A 2,631-nucleotide genomic window follows, 5' to 3' on the forward strand; every position below is an offset into this window, starting at 1 on the left:
CCCGCAACAAGCCAAAAACAAACAAATCCCAAAACCCAGTGCTTTACTGTTGTATAGATAAGGCACTTCAGTGGGGCTTTTTGACGCTTTTATCCAAAGATGATTTAATGAGCTATTAGATAAAAGTGCCAAGAAGCCTCGCTGAAGCACCCGATCTACACAGATGTTGGGTGAGCCAGAGCAAACTAACATAATGCCTCTTCTGGGCATGTGCTGCACTCAGTGCAGGGGTGTGCCTAGCTGGAAATAAAGCACTGGTTTGGTTTTTTTACATCTCATCTGTAAGCAGTCCAGAATTTTATTTTTCACAGGTACAATTAAAAAGAAAAGGGTCTGTAGTTAAGAAACTCCCATGCTAAATCTGCATTCCTTTTTACTACCAAGTTGACCCCAAAACATTAAGAAGGCTGAGCTTCTGTAGCCAGCTGGGCTTGGAAAATGGTTACATGTCTAAGTAATTACAGGCTCAGCAGTGCTACACCCGAGATTCCAGGGTTGAGGGCAGACACGTTACAGGGTCTGCATCTAAAGTGAACTTTAGAGATTGAGAACAAGAAAAGAGTCAGAGGCCAGCTCCAGGAAGCTCAGAAGCTCGCAGGATTCAGTGGTTGTACCCAAACACAAGATGGCCTCCACGCTAAGAGCAGGATGCAGGTAGACTGCAGTGCTTACCTTCTCTCCTTGCTCTCTGGAAACCTGTCTTTTGTCATTTGCATCACATTTGTTTCCAAGAATCATCTTTTCAACATCTGGGGATGCATGCTGTAATGGAAATTGGTTTAATACTAAGAATTATTTGTGTAAATCATTTGCTGGTTCTTACAAATACATTTACCCAACATATTAATGCACATTATACCTTTAAAAAGAACATTATGTTCTGTACACAGTTAAGGATGGCAGGCCAGGACCACAGCCTAATCCAGTGATTCTCAAACAGCATGCCGCAGTACCCCAGAATGCTGCAAGATCATTTACAGGAGATGCGAGTTGATAAGAGAAGGGCTCAGGGTCCAGGTGTGAGGAAGCAAGCCGATAGAGCAGGCTCTCCCTGCCTGGCTGCTCCCCTGCCCCCATTGCCCAACCCCTCTACAAAGAGGGTAAGCATTGTAATAAATTAAATTAATTTTTGAAATGGGGTGTCATTCAATTCACAAAAGTTATGAAGGGGTGGTGCCTTAAGTCTCAAAATGTTGAGACCCACCAGTGTACTCGCTCCTCTCCCCATTCTGAACCTGCCAAAGCTGGAATTATAAAATTCCCCTCTGCCGTATCTGCTGCTGTTTTCTGCCTGTGGCCCCATGTCCCTTGCTCAACGTGTTGCATACTGCACACAGAGGCTGCCCATGGCAGATTGGCCACTCCCAAGTTAGAATATTGTTAATTAGAAACCTTTATCAGTTAAAATACCCAAGTAAGAGGAAAGGCCATGGTTTGTCCAGCTTGACCTCAGATATGAATAGAGTGAATTATTAGCAGTAAATTCCAGAAAGGGTTGCCAAGTTGGCATCAAAAATGAAAATTACATTTCTTCCCACTCTCCTTAAGATTCTCTCAGACCACAAGTAGACAACGAACATAAAATGTGAACTCCAGCTATTTTTCCAAAGTCTGCATGGAAGCTATATTTTTTGTAGATACTAATAAAAACAAAAAAGGTACAAAGAAATTACCTCTTCGATATTCCGGACCCAATTCCGAATATTTTCAAATGATTTTTCATTGGTGATGTCATACACTAACATGATGCCCTATAGATTAAAGAAAACCTGACTAGTTAATTTTAACTAATGCTTATTTCAGCAAGGATGCTAAATAAACCCAGTACAGAAAGAACGTAACTCGTTATGTCAATGTTGAACGGAACAAAAACAAATGCACGCGTTACTTCTAAAGCCAAGCTAACTTGCCAGACACAGTGTCATGGAAAGAAAAATCCCCTACACGCTAAACTAACCCATTTTGCTAGGTATAATTAGACTTATTTGCAGCTTGGGTTTTCTTTGGCAAGACACGTGTCCTTTATTCATCTCTCACTAACAAGCCTTTACACAAGGATGTATGCAGCAAGTCTTATCGGCATTCTGACTGCGGAACTCCCGCGTCACCAGCTGCACTACTAAGGGATGGAAGACCCGGCCGGAAGGGACGTGTGGTCGAGCGCGGTTCAACGAGGACCGGTTACACAGGCTCCGTGACAAGCCCTGGATGCTCACAAACGGTCCTAAGCTGTGGTCTAAGCCCACACGGCCCTTACCATGGCTCCTCTGTAGTAGGCCGTGGTGATCGTTCGGAACCGCTCCTGGCCGGCAGTGTCCCTGAAACACACGTTAGCGCGTGAGAACAGCGCACCCGTCTCCTGACGGGACAGCCGCCAGCAGCCTGCCCCCAGCTGCGCGGGCACGCTCTCGCACAGCAGCAGAAGGGCACGGCCCCTCCACCAGCCCGCTGCCGAGCCGCGCCCCCAAGGACCGCGCAGCCAAGGGGGCCGCGGCGCCAGGCGGGTGGGCGCTCACCAGATCTGCAGCTTGATCCTCTTCCCCTCCAGCTCGATGGTTCTGATTTTGAAGTCGATGCCTGGGGGGGAGCCGCAGTGTGAGTACCTGCGCAGGGGCCGGGCCCTGCCCCTAC

At 46.8% G+C, this 2,631-nt stretch overlaps 1 protein-coding gene across 1 annotated transcript in view; it reads right to left on the bottom strand.

Moving 5' to 3' along the window:
* Positions 1-2,631, bottom strand: part of RAB8A (RAB8A, member RAS oncogene family) — a 10,068-nt gene that overhangs the window by 5,335 nt on the left and 2,102 nt on the right. Inside the window, exons 2-5 of the mRNA XM_025210334.1 lie at positions 2,517-2,627; positions 2,258-2,318; positions 1,674-1,751; positions 673-762 (exon numbers count right to left, since the gene is read on the bottom strand). Coding sequence (XP_025066119.1) covers positions 673-762; positions 1,674-1,751; positions 2,258-2,318; positions 2,517-2,627 — 340 coding nt within the window. The remainder of the gene's footprint in view (positions 1-672; positions 763-1,673; positions 1,752-2,257; positions 2,319-2,516; positions 2,628-2,631) is intronic.

The sequence above is a fragment of the Alligator sinensis genome, unplaced genomic scaffold, assembly GCF_000455745.1.
Source record: "Alligator sinensis unplaced genomic scaffold, ASM45574v1 scaffold1354_1, whole genome shotgun sequence".
NCBI lineage: Eukaryota > Metazoa > Chordata > Crocodylia > Alligatoridae > Alligator > Alligator sinensis.